Source organism: Xiphias gladius, chromosome 17, assembly GCF_016859285.1.
Source record: "Xiphias gladius isolate SHS-SW01 ecotype Sanya breed wild chromosome 17, ASM1685928v1, whole genome shotgun sequence".
Classification (NCBI taxonomy): Eukaryota; Metazoa; Chordata; class Actinopteri; order Istiophoriformes; family Xiphiidae; genus Xiphias; species Xiphias gladius.
In genome coordinates this window covers 15,977,517-15,994,329 of record NC_053416.1, presented here as the reverse complement: position 1 = coordinate 15,994,329, position 16,813 = coordinate 15,977,517, and the positions used below count along the sequence as shown (strand labels likewise).

The following is a 16,813-nucleotide window of genomic DNA, read 5'->3' as shown; positions in this document are numbered from 1 at the left end:
TTGTTGGCAGGATTGATCACAAAATCAGGATCCAGTTCAGGCTCTGTGGAGCAAATAGGATGTTGTAATCTACAAATAGCATGAAACCAATTGTTCTTAGAATGGAAACTGTGATTTTGTAATGCTGCTGAATGTGTGCCTTTTCAAATTGTGTGTACACCAGCTTCCCACAGCGCAAACAAGTGAGTGAAGAAGTTGAAAATAAGCTCAATGTAAAGCTCAAATTTTGAAATAAACAATATCTGAGCAACTGCCCAACACTGACCACCGAAAACCCAACAGTTTAAAATTCAGTCAAATAATTATTTTCACAGTCCACGTTAAAGTTTTATCAACTGGAATAAAACTTGTTATTCTCTCTGACAGCAGATCTTACCTCAAGACAGCTGGAGTGTGTCAGAGTTTAAACTTTGTTTTGAAGTTCACCCACAATACTGTTTAGTTCTCGAGGCACTCACAAAATCGTCACTTCACCCACACTGCATCTTGTTTTTGTTTAATGTTAGGGCCTTTCTGTATTAGTGGGCAGCATCCGGTACAGTGGGAAGATCCAGAGTATATAGAAAGAGTTGATGTTACGAGTGGATGAACACCCACAGCATCGTAAGCACACGTCATGCTCTCATGCAGCATCATGTGCCATCGTGTTACAAATGACTGAGGTGCACTTGAACAGTTTGCTTTGAATATCATCCAAGGGAATAGTAAATCAAGAGGAAGTACTCATTTGTGGTGAATATTATGCAACTTGATAGGACACTTCAACTCTAGCAAATTGTAGCACGAGCCAGCAACAGGCTTGAAATGACTGTAAAAGGAAAAAAAAAACCTTAGTGTTGTGGCTGCTCTTTTGGCATCTGACTGTACATGTTTTCATAAGCATTTCAGCTTGGACATGTGTGTTTCCATTATGCATGTAGTAATTATATTTGATGAAACTTAATATATATACCTGAGCAAAACCTTTGCAACCACGCCAAGGCACTGTTCGTAAAGATTGATTCATATCTTCAGTTTTCGGATGGTTTTTTTTAAATGTGTTTTTTCAACATAGAAATGGGAGCACAATTTACTGAACATTCAGTTAATCTGACAGAAGACAAGTGACTTTGGGTGACTGACAAGTAAAACGTAAATCAGTTGCGTAATATGTGAGTAATTCATTGCTTTTTGACAACGGCTATGATAAGAGTTACTGGCTCTAATCTGTATTTGCTAATGCGTTAGAGAAGAGGAAGTGGTTGAATCCTATCATCATCAGAATCAGAGAAAAATTAGTCAAATATATGAAATAAAACGACTCAGAAAAGTTTTTCAAAGCATGCTTGCTCCTTTAATTCACTTTAATCCAGTCGATCCAGTGTGGTAAGTGGCCGCACTCAATCAGATCTTTGCAAAAACAACTAAGTTATTGAAAATCAAAACACATCTCACTTCTTAGGATATCCAGTAATCTCAGTGTGTTATGTGGGACACTTAAGCCCTCAGTGTGAATGAGTGAGGATATTGCTATGTGTGTGGAAGGAAGCAGCTGTTACACTTGAAAAGCTGAGTGATGTGAGCAGGAGGTGACACGAGGTTTTGCTGTGTGCAGGGCTTTGTTAGCTCTTCCAGGGCCCGGGACAAAACTATCTGAGACTTAATTTAATAGCATAATAAAAGATTCCCTTTCGGGCCCCCCCAGCTGTCCTGGTGGTCTTGTTCCTGATGGTGACCCCAACTGTGAGTGACTGTGCAGGATTCTGCTTTAACATTCCAGACAACTAACAAGCACTACGTTGTTTGGTAATACTTTCAAAGAGCAAAAATTATTGGGTATAAATTAGTATACATTATGCGTCATTTTGCTTGCTCTGAGTCAGTAATAATTTGCAGTTGCTTGGAAGTCCAGTCAGCAGAGCCAGCACAATGAAAAAAGGTCTGTGAGTAAACTATTTGTCACCCACATCAAACAAAATCCCTGTCCTTCCTATTAGTTTGCATTTTTCAGAATCGGATGTGAGCAATCCTGGGTGTCTTTGGGCTTTTTAAGGTTTTCTTTGAGCACAAGAGGAACATATACTTACCATTCCACTGCTTAAAGCTCAGGAGTGCAGTACTATAGTTTGGTTGCCACAGCTGTCTGTCATCCTACACCTCCCACTACTTCATAAAGCTTCGTCTCTTTGTTGGTGATTTTTCAACTGTGTTCATCACGTCATGGGTAACTAATTTCTTTCCTGGGGATTCTGTATGAGCAGCAGGCACAGACTTATCGTCAGCAGCGCGGAAGCCGTTTCCTTTGGAGTGCACAGGTGTGAACTGTGGATGGAACAGGTCTCACTTTAATCACTGATACACTCACAGTGAACTCGTCCTTTAGTATACAGAGGGCCGGTAGCCTAACAAAACAGCAGTGCTCCATTGCCTGTTTTCAGAACGTACAGCGAGTGTGGGTGGTGTGTGTATATAAGAGTGAAGGAGGGCTGCAGCACACACATACAAGCAGCCTATGCGCTTTCTGGCTTTTGGGGAACAGCAGTGGGGAAAACCTTTAGTCCCAGCAGCTGGCCACTACTGTAGCTGTGAGCACAAGACCCAAATAAGGACCTGTGGTATATGTCTTCCGTATCTGGTACAAGGTTGCAAAGGCTTCCCTTTCTCGGAAATGAGGGCCAGCTGTTGAAGATGAAGAACAATGAGGACACAATGATACTTCACATTTTATCCTTTTAAAGTGATTAAATTATCTAGTCATATATTATTTACATTTATTGTAATATATGGTTATTGATGAAATCTAAGTTTCTGTAATTACCCAGCCTTCTCTTATGTTTTTCCACCCTCCTGGCTCTTTGCTCACCAAAACTAGTTTTCCTTCTGTCTTTTTCAAACCAGTAACTTTTGCTGCTTCTGGTGCCCTAACTTTTGTATCCTATAAAATACATTTTCACCATGGTGGTGTGTGTTTGATTTGAACTACATTTAAAAAAAAATCCCAATTAACTCAGATGAGGTTCACGAAAATAAAATAATTTGTCTTCTGTTCAGATTTTACATTTGGTCACTTAGTGTTTGCAGTGTATACCTTGCAATAAATTCCTAGTGGCAAAACATGAACAAAAAAGAAAGCATGCTCTTCTTCAGTACTTACATGCCTCAAATATTACAGTTTATCCAGGTTAAAATGTAGAAGTGGAAGACAACAGGAGATGTAAAGGAACTCTAGGAGGCACATGGTGAAGGAACACAGGAGTGTGTTTACACAGATTATCAAACCTGGCCTTCAGGTTCAAATGTGTCAACTTCAAGTCACAAACCAGTGCTGTTGTCTGTCAGGTGAGTTTAGGCAAAAGATGGCATCCAGGCTGAGTGACTCTATGATGGATGTGCTAATGTCCCTGAGATATGTGGTTAATTTTCCTTTTTACCACAATGTTTCAGTGATTTGTATCTTTGGCAGCTGAGTTACATTTGTGATTTATTTCTGAGCATACATCCCTGCAGGAGTAAATTCACAGTATTCCTGAAAGTTTTCTGCTGAGATTGCTCCTCCACACCTTTTGCTATTCATCTGTGACTGTAGTGGCCATACATACAAGTTAGGAAAGATGCCAGCTCAAGTGTGCAGTAAAAAAATAGTTTCTCAGGTCAGAATGGAAGAAATTGAAGCAACAGGCTTCCTCAGACTCAAAACAGGGATGCAGCAGCAGCTGGAACGCCACGCTGAGCCTGAGCTGCTTCTGAAAAGACAGAGCAGGGAAAAGCCCCGTCTGGAACCGTGCCGTGGAAAACACCATGTGTCACTTTGTTGCCAACTGCACACATACTGGTGTCCGCCAGCAGCCATACCAGCACCCGTTTCTGCACCCGCACCATACCCTGCCCTTCCAAAGCGCACTTTCTTTCCTTGCAGTGCGTGACCAGCTGTTGTGCAATCGCACACTGGGCTGCTCTTTGATTTCACTTCAGTGCTGAGATGATTGAGGCAGGCAAGACCAGGCATATCAGCTATGTGACTGAAAAATGGTAAGAAGAGACAAGAATATAAAAGAAGACACACTGGTTGTGGCAGTGGCAGTCTTGCTGAAGAGTGGGTGGTAGATTAATGTTCCTGGCAGGCTCCATTTTGTTCATTTCTAAACATTCTTGTTTCATACTGAAGGTGTTTGATTTGTGGATAATTTTCAATTGAAAAAAAGCTTTCAGTGCACTCTTATTCATAATGGGTTCTTTTGTGAGTCCTACCTACAGTAAATAGTAATTTAATTCCTATTTGGGTATTTGACATGAAATCTCTCTCGCTCATTTTGAACTTTGTATAAAATGCTTGAAGACAAAGATGCTGGATATGGCCATTGATTGGGTGTGCCTATACTGTATGTGTGGAAGTAGGTGCGTGCTAGCTTTTTGTTGGCTTTGGCCAGCTGAAATATTTTCTAACTTAAGATCCTGTCAACAAATCTTCTTTTGTCAACCCTCCTCTTCCCTGTATCCATCTCTTTTTTTTTGCCCTTTCATCTCATTTGTTTCTGTTTTTCTCTTTCTTGCTTTTTGTGCTGCTACGTTTGTCTGGACTTGAGCTCTTGTCAAAATATGTTGGGGCTCTAAATCTGAAAATGGCTCTAAATCTGAATGTTGTATGCCATTTAATCAACCAATATCAGTCGTTCATGAAGCAGATTTTCCTTGTAGTATATACTATGTCTGCAAGCAAATTCCAGACATTTATCTTGCTTTGTTATTGGTGTACTTTGTCTCTGGCTCCAGTTTCTATAGCACTATAATACCACTATTCAGAACATTTCTACATTACACCACTACATTATAAACAAAAAAAAAACAAAACACAAATCAAGTATTTTTTTCTTTTCTGCCAGGCATGCATCATATAAACCCTCACTGCACATCCTCTTTCACCACATCAGACCCAGCTGTCAGCAACTTCATATTCAACCAAAACCACACATCCCAATTATGTCTTTTGTGCCCTTTCTTTATCTGTTCATTCATTCTGTTTATTCATTCCATCTAGAATAGAGAGTCTTAGAAAAATTGCAGAAAGGATCATAATACAATCCAGAGAAGTGTAGCAAGAATGCATGCAATATGAATTGGCCTCTAGTATGGAGATAAAAGATCTAGGTCCCAGCAGTAACAGGAGACATGTCAGACATTCCCTGGCGGGAGTCGGGAGGTGAGGGGAGGGGGACGCTCAGAGCTTTTTCTGGTACATAAAACTGACTTGTGGAAAAGCAAGTCTGGGTGGCAGAACTATTACAGGTACCAACCTCTTTATGAGTCTGCTGAAGGGTCTGTACTAAGATATTTATCACTTTCCCATCCCATTTTTATGGCCTAAGTTTATTTTTTGTCCTTGCTTGAATTGTGAGGATGATTTACACAATCTGATGAAACTAAGAATTAAAGCCAGCTATGTGGTATAGCAGTATGGTGCCACCTGTTGACACACTACCACCCAACCAATAGTTTTCTTTAGTTTATATATATATATTCATTTATTAGAGTTTTGCAATTGTCAGAGGCTATAAAAAGTAAGTTTACATTTGTAACATAAATGTACATTTACATGGCTGATAAGTTGTTTGATGAGAATTTAAATTTTTGGAAATTCACGTCCTTTTATCTACCACACTAAACTGCAGAAATGTATTACTGTCAGAGATGGACCTGGTGTGCACACTGTTCTTGCTCACTGACATACTCCCAAATAGGCTGCATAATTTATGTTTTTTAGCTAGATAACATTGCTTTTAAGAGTGAAAACACAAAGCCATAACAAAGTCCAGATGGAACCGATCCACCACTGGTTGAATAACTGCCTTGGCTTTCTCCCTGCACAGAATCAGATACTGTCTTGTGTTTTGAGATGGCTCTCTGTTCAATTGGAGTGCAGAAGTGAAAAAGATTAAGCCAAGCTGAACTAAATTATACACATTAGTCATAAATTAGAGGGACATGTATATAACTCACCACAAACATGCGAATCGAAAATGTATTTCAGTACACAATTTGACGTTTCGGGCTGGGTTGTGAGAGCTGGGATTCGGTGTGAGCGCTTTTTTGTTTGCTGCATATGCACGGGGTGCCTCAAGAGGAAAAAACTGTGCAAAAGGGACCTCTATTTTCATTTTTACGATTTTCCTAGAATCCTTTGGAGAGCGTGGAAAGACAGACATGTTTATGAAGGTTTCCAGATGGTCCTGCTTGCACCTCCAGCTTTTCTTTTCAGTTCTTCGGCCATGAAGGATTAATCAAAGTCAGTGGCAAGGGCTGATGGCTAAACACTGTGGCTCTCACTAACCCAGGGGGAACTTCTCTTCAAGTCCAACTCAGATTCCGCCCCTGGGCTACAGGATCAAGGAAAGTTGAAACCTGAGATTAAAAAACCAAGCAAACTTAACTAAATCATGGACACAAAAGTGCAGATAAACGAACTCTGCCCCTGACTCAGTTTAGCAGAGCAGCTGATCTCCTCCTTAGGTTAAAGGAATTTGTCTCCAACATCCAGCCAGGAAAGCAGAGTCAACCTTGATGAATACACCTGAACTCTGGTCCCCTTTGTGAGGTGGGGGATTGTGCTGCGTGACTATAGACAGACAGCACCATATGGCAAAGCAAAGAAATGCCCCAGAACAAATTGATGGAGGTTGAGTCATTTAGACTTAGGTATTTGTGCATTCTCTGTTACATGTAAAGATTTGAATTAGCGGAGTTTGATGTCATTTGGGCCATGACTTGAATCAGCTCTCATTGATTGAATAAATTCTCAATGTGATGACAGTTGTCCCGATCGGGCCAAGGTTTCTCTTTTATCAGCCATTTTTAGCTTCACCATTACCGTCTTGCTTCCTGGGGAGAGATACAGATAAAAGTGTTGAATCTAGAAAGATAATGTCAACCAATAAAAAAAACCAACAAAAAAACTATTCCAAATAAGACAAAGTTATTTTTGTTACTGCTGCCGAACGTTGTCCTTCCTTTAATTATCACTTCAAACGCTATATAGGGAAGACAGTCTGTCAGTTGACAGGACTAAATGGAGCAGGTGGAACAGAGGAGCTCTCATGTGACAGAATATGTGTTTTGTGTGGTTTGTAGGATGCATTTGTTTGAATTACACTGGGGCATTTGTGGGGATTGCTATACATGAAAAGAAAAAACCACAATATATTTTTTTTTTCTTTATAAGACACGTGCAAAAACACTGTCACTCTAACCGATGATGAACGCGTACAGCATTCACTACATGTTATTATAACAACTGTCAACAGACATCGCTGTGGTCTGTTCACGGCAGCCTCACTAGATGATTACAGATGAGTCCACTTCAGATCAGCCTTTCAGATTCAACACTATTCACATACCCTAACTTGCTTGGATAAAACAATACAAGACAGTATGATACAAAAGCAGAGTAACATATAAAACTCATGTTATTGTGCGGAAATTTTTGGTCCCCACAGACAGAATCCTCCTCAGACAACAGCTGACTGATTCAAAAGGAAAGGGATTTAAAACTAATGCAATTAAACATTTTAAACATATGCAGGGGCCTTTAAAGAATAAAAATAACCTTGTCCACAGAGCAATATAAAGCTTCTCAATTGACACAGACAGTCAAACACGGATTGTGAAAAGATATATACAGTATGACTCTTTTAAAGATGACAGCCACTTCTTATGTATGTAACCCTGGTTCAGTCAGAAACAACATAATGAAAGCTCAAAAATGGTCCCATAGTTGATAGACCAACCAATGCAACATGTTGAAAGCAAGAAGCCTAGCTATCATCCTTGATAACATTTGTTTAAACACTGGATGAATTTTTTTGTAAAATTCTGCACCAATTTGTTGTAATGTGTCATGAAATAGTACCTGCTCTTATCAAAGGAAAACATGTACTGGGTTGCTTTTGGATTTGTCGTATTCAGGTGGAGACAGTGTATCACCATAGGTCTACACTCAATTAAAGAGGAAATGTATTCCAGCAAAGTCTGTTAAAAAGTTATCTTTGAAGCCATATTACAACCACACTAGTGCAACCATTTAAATATCATTTTGTGTCCACATCATACACCCATAAATGAGATGCTTCTCTGTTGTTTGTATGTGTATCTCTAACCATGTCAATAAATTTTTAGGCCTTGTCATTAGTTTTAATCTCGGGTAAACATGTGGTGCAGCCTGAGTAAACACTGTATTGGCTGAACCAGATCACCTCAGAGAGAAAACACTGTCCTTGTTTCATCAACGGGACAGGGTCTGCATGTACCTCTCCTTGTATGGGTTTTCCAATAAGTGGGAAAACTACTACCAGTGATGTCTGTGGTGGTTTGTGGTGGTTCCGGCATTCTTTTAATTTTCTGGTTCATCGTGTTAAAGTGCAGTAAGTCTGAAGGGACCAAAGGAAGCTCTGTGGGTCTCTTAAAACTTGCCGTTTGTCCTTCAATAGATTGTGAACATGGTGAGACTCAAGTCTTTTTATGTCAAGCCATCACAGGGGAAGCGAGAATGAGAAGGCACTTGTCTATAGTTCTTTTATTGTAAAAAACAAAAGAATTCACGAGTTCTAGAAATGCACAAATTTGGTATTTAGGTCCGTCTATGACCTTGAATTTTGTTACACAATAATACTGATTCTGAGTAAATATTTTTCAATAGAACATAGTTCACTGGTATGGCAAAAAATTTGCTTGTTGTAGAAACATTTGCAACATAAAATCTATGCCCGACTCTAAGAGGAACCTGGATAGTGCATAATCCAATCAGACACATGCAAATCTCAGTTTTTTATGACATTTAAGTAATATCTTGACCCTTAAAATATACCACATTGATTTGAAATCCTCATAAATGCCATAACCCTGCCCTGTCTGCTAGAAATTATTGTTAAAGACTACAAATTATTTTTTTTGCAGGGAAACGCAGTTGCTGCCCAGATTATTATCCCTAGCAAAGCGTTCTGTAGTGTAGGAAGTGCTACATCTATGTTAATTGTAGGGAGATGGTGCGTTGTATGCTTTAATGTTGACATGTGGGATTTATAGATGCTCAGCGCATCAGTTTACGTGCAGCTCCCTCGCTTTGGCCTCCAGCTGTTTGAATCAAAGTAGCCATATTTTAGACTTGACATAATAAACTGAATTGTTGAATCTCGGCTTGCTCGTACTGTGGTTCCTCGTGCCCTCAAGTTTTTTCAGTGTGTACTAACTAAAGTACTAAAGGTTTTTCTTACATAGGCTGTCAACATTACCCAGACACTAGCCATGAAAATGATGAATATAATCAGTATTTAACATAGATATTTAATTGAATTGTGTTTACTCTACAGATTACAGTTACTCTGTCTAGGCGCTGAGGGAGGACAGCAGAGAAACGGTGGAGATGAGAAGAAAATTGGGACACTTAACTGTGCAGTGTCATAGATTGGATGTCAGTTGACGGCTGCAGGCCAATAAATGTTCCCCAAAAGGGTTGTTTTTGTACACATTCCATCTTTGAAGCCACTGAAAGCTAGTTGCAGCAGTTGCATGAATGTTGCCTCGAGAAACTGATTTGGGGGAAAATCATCTTGTTGTTATGAAAGGTTTGGGGTACCTCCAAGTCTGTGTGACACCTTATATCTATAATGACTTGTGATCATTTTCTCAAAGTTATAAAAACTGTTATATATAAAAATTTCTACATATATACGTAAAATCCTTTTACATATTTTAAAGCTGAATGGTATGTACTGTTGGTGTTTAACTGATTTTATTCAGACCCCTCAGAAACTCAACCTGGAAGATCATTGCCAGTCTGACTTTTACGCCCTAATGGAATAGCTTCATTGTTTTGATGTTTTTTTTAGTGTTATTGAATATTTTTTGAGATGTCAGTTGATAAGGTTTACACATGAATGGGTACAGATACTCACAATATAACCTTTCTTTGAAAGATTGACACTATCAGCATGTGAGAATTCCCTCAGAGTGCATTCAATTTTCCAAGGAAAACTCACTTTTTTATCTTTTTCACGGTATCGAGGATGAAATAATGTCCACTGGAATGTGTTTCTGCTCCTCATAGAAGCTTTTGAATACACGCAGGTGGTGTTTGTTGTTTACGCGAATGGCCCTTGTCTGCTGAAGGAGAATGTGTGGGTTCTCCACCTGTGAGTGTTTAGCCGGATTGCAGCACAAAACAACTTGTGCTACAGCTGTACGGGCCTAAAACCAAGTCTGTGGCTCTGAGGTTCTACACAAACTGTGGTTTATTATCCTAAATTGATGTGCAGACCAACATTTCATCAGCCAAATAAGGATTTAAGCCCTTCTTTACAGTGATGGATAGGCATGATTAATTTGCCCTCATTCCAGTTAGTTGAAGTTGGCCTAATAATCACTTGGCACATTTGATGAGCGCAGTTGAGAAATTATCCCAACAAATGCATTTTAAAATGTCTTATTAGAGAGCTCCATCAATGCCAAAATGTTGAGGCCTTACTCTGGCCACGGATTTTTCAGAAAACAAATTCATGCATGCTCGTGGGTCATTAAAAATCATTTTAAAGAATATTTCTCTCATTGAAAGTATTCTACCTTAATGTGGTTCCAGGTAGTTTTAAACCCAAATCTGGTCAAGAAAGCGCAGTGGGTGGCCTGCTGAATGTTTAATAAATCACAGAAATTTTAATATAGAGATCAATGGCCATGGAGCCGTAGTCTAAAGAGGAACGTGAGGCCTTAAAACAGACAAAAGTAGGTTGTGGTCAATTAGAATGTACTTGGAGTACAAAGAGTACAAGCGTTAGATCATATAGCAGTCCTCTGATGAAAACAGAGGACAGAGTATCATTATAAGGTTTTGCAATAAGCTAATTTGGGGCAACAAGAGTATACACATTATTTTCTGACTGAAAATGATGAGAATGAGTGCAGTGACTTGGTATGACCAGCAGCAGCCGTATAAAGTTTGACAGCAGAACAGGTCCAGGGTTCAAATATCAGCCTTGATCCTTTCTTTGTGAAGTTTACATGTTCTTCACCTCCCTGTGTGGGTTTTCTGCGGGTCGTCTGTTTCCCGCTGACAGTCCACCCACATGTAAACCAGGTGGACTGCAGATTATGTGTGAGTGTGACTGTCTGTGTGTTAGCCCGCCCTGCAGAGGACTGATGAGCTGTCTGGGACGTTCCCCTCCCTTCCACCAGTGCCTTCTGGCAGGGCTCGACGTTTATTTTTTTCCTAAAGAGCACATGTGCTCCTAAGTTGAAAAATTTAAGATCAACCTGAAAATGTATCTATTTCCTTAATAAACGAAAACATAGCGGCCAAATGATTTAATTCATTTGGATGCAAAATGTACACTACGATTTTAATTACTTCTGCTTCAAACTGTATTTATTTGATAATTATGAGATGATTTACACTTTAAACTGTCTTAAACTGTATAAACCATATGAACAGTATGAATATGGCAATGTTCTCTGACACTGCGGGTTACAATTGTTTTTCCTACTGGCGGTGGAGGACGAACTGGTATCGTTGCTGGGGGCTTCGGTTAAAGTTACTTGGTCGTCGTCCTCGCCCACCTCCTGCATGTCTTCCATAGCGTCGACTGTTTCAGTCGAAATGTCAGTTTCTCTCGCGTTCAGTCTTTTGAATTAATGACAAATAGGCTTCATACTTTGTGTACGTTCCTAGCTAACTTTAGCTATCTATCTCTTTCACTGCATGTTCCCTCTTGATGTCTTTTTTTATTTGTTTGTAGAAAGAGTGGTGCCTTGAGGGCCCTTTGCGTTGATGAGTGGATCACATGATTTTGTTCATTGGTTCAGTGCAGTGACCACATCATCGTCATTGCTGTTATGTTATCAACCTTTTTTTTGGAAAAAATGAACAGAGGCTGCTGGGGCTTCATTTTCAAATACTTTTTTTCACCTCTTTTTAGCCGCAAATGCGAGTGAAACGCTCGCACAGTCGAGCCCTGATTCTGCGCTGGGCAGCTGCACCAGATTGAGATTCATGCAGCTTGTCTTGCGTCTCTCGCAGCTGAAGACTGGGCACAGGAGGTTTTTACAGTGTTGTGAGGTTCCTTCCTCCTGGAAGCTTTGTCTGATCTTTTTACGAGGTGTTTTACATGCCAGCGGTCCAAGTGAGAGGTCAGGTGTGACGATGAGGTAGTTCTGATTAACTGGTGAACCTGAAAATATTTTAGTAAAATCTGGAGTTGACAGTGGCTAGATGCTGTATTATGTTGGAAACACTCCGTTCCCTTTCGGGAACTCTGACAGAACAATAACATGACAGCTTATGATTTAAATCGAAATATGCAATATGCTGTTTTACACCAACATGTCAGTTATAAATATTACTCATATCAACACGTCTCAGCAGATTAAACCAGCTGTAGATTTATGTTTTGATATGTTGTTTTGAATGGATGTTCGTAATGATAAACTTTTATGCCTGCCAGAGCATGAGAACCAGCCGAATGCATGATTTGGGGAATACATTGATATCCAGTGACCTATCTGGACTGTATATTTGAGTCAGAAAGTAATGCAGTAGTTTTTGTCAGAGCGAAGACATCCCCACTGGGGAATACATGATATTTGCTAAATAATAACACAACACATCAAGTTTTAGTTATAATACTGTGTTTGGGATTTGCAAAGTGCTGAGTTATTCATGTTCTACACATACTCATACTGCCAAGTGAAGCACAGACTGATGTCATCTGTTTGCTTTGTTATACTAACTAGCATGGGAATTAGGCTCCTTTGTTTTAGCTAAACCTGAATGAAGCAGAGCACAAATCTTGTAGTGGTGGCAAACAGCCTACTATATGTCAGAGCCAGTGGCCCAGCTGAATAAGATCCGAGTGCAATTTCTTGTCACAACATTCTGCATGACATGAGTATCAGGTTGCCGAAGCTTATGAATTGCAGTTGTAAAGGGCTTCCGATTGGAAACTTCTGTCTTCCTACCTGCAAACTGTCACATTCTGCTAAGGTGCTAATAGCATCTGACAGCAGGTACACGGTTGCAGTCACGTGTCGGCATCTGACATGCGAAGCACACTCTTCCCTTCTCAGGCCCAATCCTTGCCACTGTGAAACCTGTTTCAGCATTCCCCTTCCTTCAAATGTCCCCGCTTTCGTCCCGATAAGCAGACTTCATCCCAAACATATTATATCTATTCAGTCGGGGGGATTAAGTGCAGATACATGACATTTTGGGCCATTCCAAGGACCTGAGTCAACGCATAAACAACTCCTACGCCATGTCAGGGAAATATTTATCTTTGCTCATAGAACTTCTTGAGATAGTGTCAACACTGCTTAGAGACACAATTACATTTGTGGATGGAAAACTAAGAGTCCTCGTGGAAATACAAGTGTATAATATGAGTAAGGTTGAGAATACTTGGAGAGATACAAGACTATCATACTGATAAAAATGACACCCAAATTCATATTAAATGAAACTCCTGTGCATGATCATGTATCATCATCTCTCCTTACTTTGACTCCATATGCTATTTTGAAATAATCGTTTATTCAACGTACTGGGGTTATTAAGAGAGTAAAATTTACACAAAAAAGATTAACTCGATTAATTTGATTAAACCTGACGGTAAAGTGTGTGTTTTTTTCTCTCTCTCTCTCTCTCTCTCTCTCTCTCTCTCTCACAACGCTATCTCCAGGCTCAGGCCACACCAGAAGATGCAACGACACAGAGAAGGCCTACTGTGTGAACGGCGGCGACTGTTACTTCATAGATGGTGTAAATCAGCTCTCCTGCAAGTGAGTTATCTCGTCTGTTTTTGAATTTGCTGCCAATACTGAGTTTTCTTTGACAACCCTTCTTCTTTGGAGATTCTTTGCCCCACAGGTTAAAACTCCTGTTCGGAAGTCTTTACTTAAGTAGTATTCTTCATCATCTAACTATACATTTTTATCCTGCTGTTTATTTTCCTGATAGCATTTGATTCCCGTTCCTCTTTCTTTCAGCGGCAGCAGCAACACATCACAGGAAAGTGCTGCCAGTCTGCTTAACTACCCACCTGTTGTGTATTTTAACACTAATAATGGAGTGAGGCGTGGTTTGCTCATCCTTTTAAGTCATGTTTAGTGTACAGGAGGGCCGCACATTAAAAGCCCTTTCAAATGTCATGAGTCACTGGTTTAGTAGTGAGCAAATATTTATGCCTGTTAGAGGCCCCCAATGAGGTAAATAGAATCATTGCTTACATTTGAGGTCCTTGGCAGAGGAGATCAAGACCCATGTGTAAAGTGTGCTGGAGGAACCATGTATATCTGCTTTTCAGGAAGAGAACAGGTTGACATTACCACAGAAACAACCCTTTTTTATCTTTGACATTTACATTTTAGTTTGTGTTAGACGTAAGGTCAGGAAACATTATTTGGGAAGATGTTCAGGAGAAGTTAACAGTTAAAATAAACAGTTTTCTTTCTTGTTTTTTTTTCTGTTTTTCAGAACACTAAAACATTTTGTGTTAATAGCTGCAATGATTAAGCTGATGTTTTGATAATCGATCAAACATTTTTAAGCAAAAATGCCAAACATTTAATGGTTCCAGCTTCTCAAATGTGAATATTTGCTGGTTGTACACCTCAAATCTTTGGATTTGGGGTGTACGACAAAACAAGGGATTTCAGTATGTCAGTTTTTGCATTGGAATTTTTTAAAGATATTTTGTGATATTTTATGGAAAAAAAGATTGATCAGTTAATAGAGAAAATAATAATGATTATCAGGGTAATTCATAGTGAAAACAATCATTAGTTGCAGCCCTAATCATGTTTTATTTAGCATAAAACCATTTTGAGAGGCTGTAACTGTTACAACCAGTAAAACCTAACAGTATATCATACCGCAAAATATGCACGTTATCTCTTGTCATGGTTGTGAAATATTATGTTGCATGTTCTGTTGGACCATATGTCAAAATAGCATAAGTCCTTTGTCTGGCTTGATATAGAGCTGAAACATTGGCCAGGCATCTGTGCCCAGTTGGCCCAAGGAAGAATGCTCGACAAGCAAGGAGAACATGGCTGCAACAGCCGTTCAATACACTGTGTACAAAGTGGAGGCAGCAATAACTCAATTGCTGCAGCTAATTCACTCAGGGCTGGGGCATAGGTCCAGAAAAGTTGGATAATGCAGTGAAGGCCTGCAGAGATTTGTTGCCCCACAGCCATCTCATTCAATACAGGCCAGGCTTCAGTGGGTATTACTCACTAGCTAAACAAGTCCTGCAGACAGCTACCCTTACTTTTATGTCCAGCTCCTTCACTTTGAGGTATAAACTTTGTCTGGGGGGAAAGGTAAGGTTAACAAATAAAAATAAGGAACTCACTAAAGTAAAAAAAATTTTTGTGATGATTTCTTACACATGAATAGGAATTTAACAGTTGTAAATATATAGATAATTATTGATATCAACTGTTCTTTTCATAGTATAAACAGAAAGTTTTTGTTGGAAAAATGACAAACATGATTAGTAGTTGGAGATTAGTATCTGTCCAGTGATTCTTTCTTCTTTATAAAAGTTAATAAAAGTACACTGGCAGTGTTTATTGGAAGGGAAAATAGAAATAGAAATCGAAACAGGACCACGAACAAGGTGCAATGGGAATTTTTATCATAACTTTTACCAAATAATCTTTCTCTGGGACTTTCAGAAAGGAATGCCTTGTGTAAGTCTACTGTATATACAGCATGTAGAATATTATATAGAAGTACAGCTCCTGCTTCATGTCTCCTAACACATGGTAAAATTTCATTTTCTTTTCTTCTAAAAGTTACATGTGTATTTTTAGTAAAAGAATATTGAATAACGGCAATTATTTATTTCCCCCTTTTTAAATTAGGAGGTAAAAGAGTGATAATAGAGTTTGTAGATGCACCACAGTGGATATTTGCACGCTCATCTGATTTTGAAATTATGCAGTGAAATTCCATTTCTTTCATCTTTCAGCCAAGTTTCCTTGGTCTAGGTGGTGCTATCCCCCAGTTAAATACCATCATTCAGGATGAGTAATTTCATGCTGAGTGTTATGGTGCTCCTGGGAGGCGTTGTGTGAAACCAATAAATCATGAGCAATGACCTTTGTGGTGGTATAGTTGTGACTGTGAGTGGAATGTTGGTGCCCCTGGAAGACCAACTGCTTATCCTAATGGGATTATAACGAGGAAGTATGGTTCGGTCCAATACACCTGATGGTGATAATACAGTAGTCTGTCTTCAGTTACAAAAATATAAGGCTGCATGTTAAAAAATACTGCCTCCGCTCTGAGTTATGTTCCAAAGCACAAGTAAAAAGACTTGTCCAGTGCTACTTTTCCACTGAGAATTACTATATCAACATATTCAAGTTATTTTTCTTTTACAATTCAGGGTTTTATTTCCTCCTGATTCCACTACTTTACCTCACTGTCATATGGTATTGGTTATGAAACTGTCTCATTTGCAGGTTGTGACCAAAGCTACCAGGCTCCCAACAGGCATCAAGAAAAGAAACCACATTACCACATTTTCAGCTTTGCTGCACAGGCTCCCTAGGATTGATTTATTGATCGCCTCCAAAGCAGTGCACGGTTTATCCCCAGCTACATGCCACTTTTTTGTCCATATACTCATGAACGTCGCTCCTCTCTCATCCCCCATAGTACAGACTTGAAGTCAAAAAGAGAGCTAGACTTTGCTGTTGGGGTCCAAAAGTCCTAAAGCCTATGCTGCATATTACCTACATTATATATCATCATTTGAAACCGTTTTTTCAAAACAAGCCTCATACTGAC

General features: G+C 39.4%; 1 protein-coding gene across 4 annotated transcripts in view; it reads left to right on the top strand.

The window, feature by feature from the left end:
* nrg2a (neuregulin 2a) overlaps nucleotides 1-16,813 on the top strand; it is a 50,197-nt gene that overhangs the window by 19,723 nt on the left and 13,661 nt on the right. For all 4 annotated transcript variants that reach the window (XM_040150108.1, XM_040150107.1, XM_040150105.1 and 1 more), the window contains exon 4: nucleotides 13,692-13,791. In XM_040150108.1, the coding sequence (XP_040006042.1) occupies nucleotides 13,692-13,791 (100 nt within the window). The remainder of the gene's footprint in view (nucleotides 1-13,691; nucleotides 13,792-16,813) is intronic.